Below are 937 nucleotides of genomic sequence, written 5' to 3'. Positions count from 1 at the left end.
GCTGCCTGTGGCTCCAGGGGGCGTTAACAGGGTTACTCGCTTCTCCTTGGGCCTGTGCTCCTTGTCTTCCTTCATGGCTACGGCCGTGACCGAGGCGGCTCGGCCGCAACGCGTTACACTGGGAACCAACGGCTCCCGGGCAGCTCGCGTCAACGCTCCGCCCCCAACAAAAGCCCCTAGTGATAACTCGGGCGCCAAGTTCCATTGGGCCCTGCCAAGATATCGCGAGAGTTGGGCCTTTCCCAGTGCAAAGGTTTTTAACACCTGGCTTTTACTTCCCGCCCGCCAAGTTCCTGCGCCACCCTATCCCCTCACAGCCCAGACTCCCTCGGGGCCCGCTCCTTCGCGCGTCATTAGCAACTCCGCCATCTTGAAGTGACTTTGTCGGGGACTACAAATCCCGGTCTGCAAAGCAGCTGCCCACTTTTGTTGGGAGTTCGGGAGCCAGAGATATCTCAGGGTCCCTGTTTGTAAGCAAATTGAATCCTTTCATCTTCAGAGATTTTCAGGTCGAAAGATAGGTTCTGCACGCTTAGTTTTCATCAGATAAACTCAATGCCGTCCAAATTTTGCCGCACTAGGGATGCGACTTGTATTTTCTATTATTGAATTCAGAGGCTTTATAATTTATTTTCCTACAACTCAAAGAAAAAGCCTAACATTTTAAAAAAGAATTTATTTTCCTTATATTGATTAGGATTTACAGATACTTAATAAACACTACAGTATTAGCCGAGTTCAGTGGCGCGCGCCTGTAGTCCTAGCTGCTCGGTAAGGCTTAGAAGGGAGGATCTTGAGCCCAGGAGTTCGAGGCTGCAGCGAGCCATGATCGCGCCACTGCACTACAGCTTGGGCGACAGAGCAAGACCCTGTATCTAAAAAAGCAGAATAATAAATAAACACAGATACTGATATTTAAAGAAGTAATATGACCAAA

The 937-nt window shown here is 49.5% G+C and overlaps 1 protein-coding gene across 1 annotated transcript in view; it reads right to left on the bottom strand.

The window, feature by feature from the left end:
• Positions 1–386, bottom strand: part of UPF3B (UPF3B regulator of nonsense mediated mRNA decay) — a 20,418-nt gene extending 20,032 nt beyond the window's left edge. The window contains exon 1 of the mRNA XM_037732353.1: positions 1–386. Coding sequence (XP_037588281.1) covers positions 1–75 — 75 coding nt within the window. The 5' untranslated portion in view covers positions 76–386.
• Positions 387–937: the final 551 nt, after the last annotated feature.

This window comes from Cebus imitator, unplaced genomic scaffold (genome assembly GCF_001604975.1).
Source record: "Cebus imitator isolate Cc_AM_T3 unplaced genomic scaffold, Cebus_imitator-1.0 Scaffold445, whole genome shotgun sequence".
Classification (NCBI taxonomy): domain Eukaryota; kingdom Metazoa; phylum Chordata; class Mammalia; order Primates; family Cebidae; genus Cebus; species Cebus imitator.
This window is presented reverse-complemented; position numbering and strand designations above follow the sequence as displayed.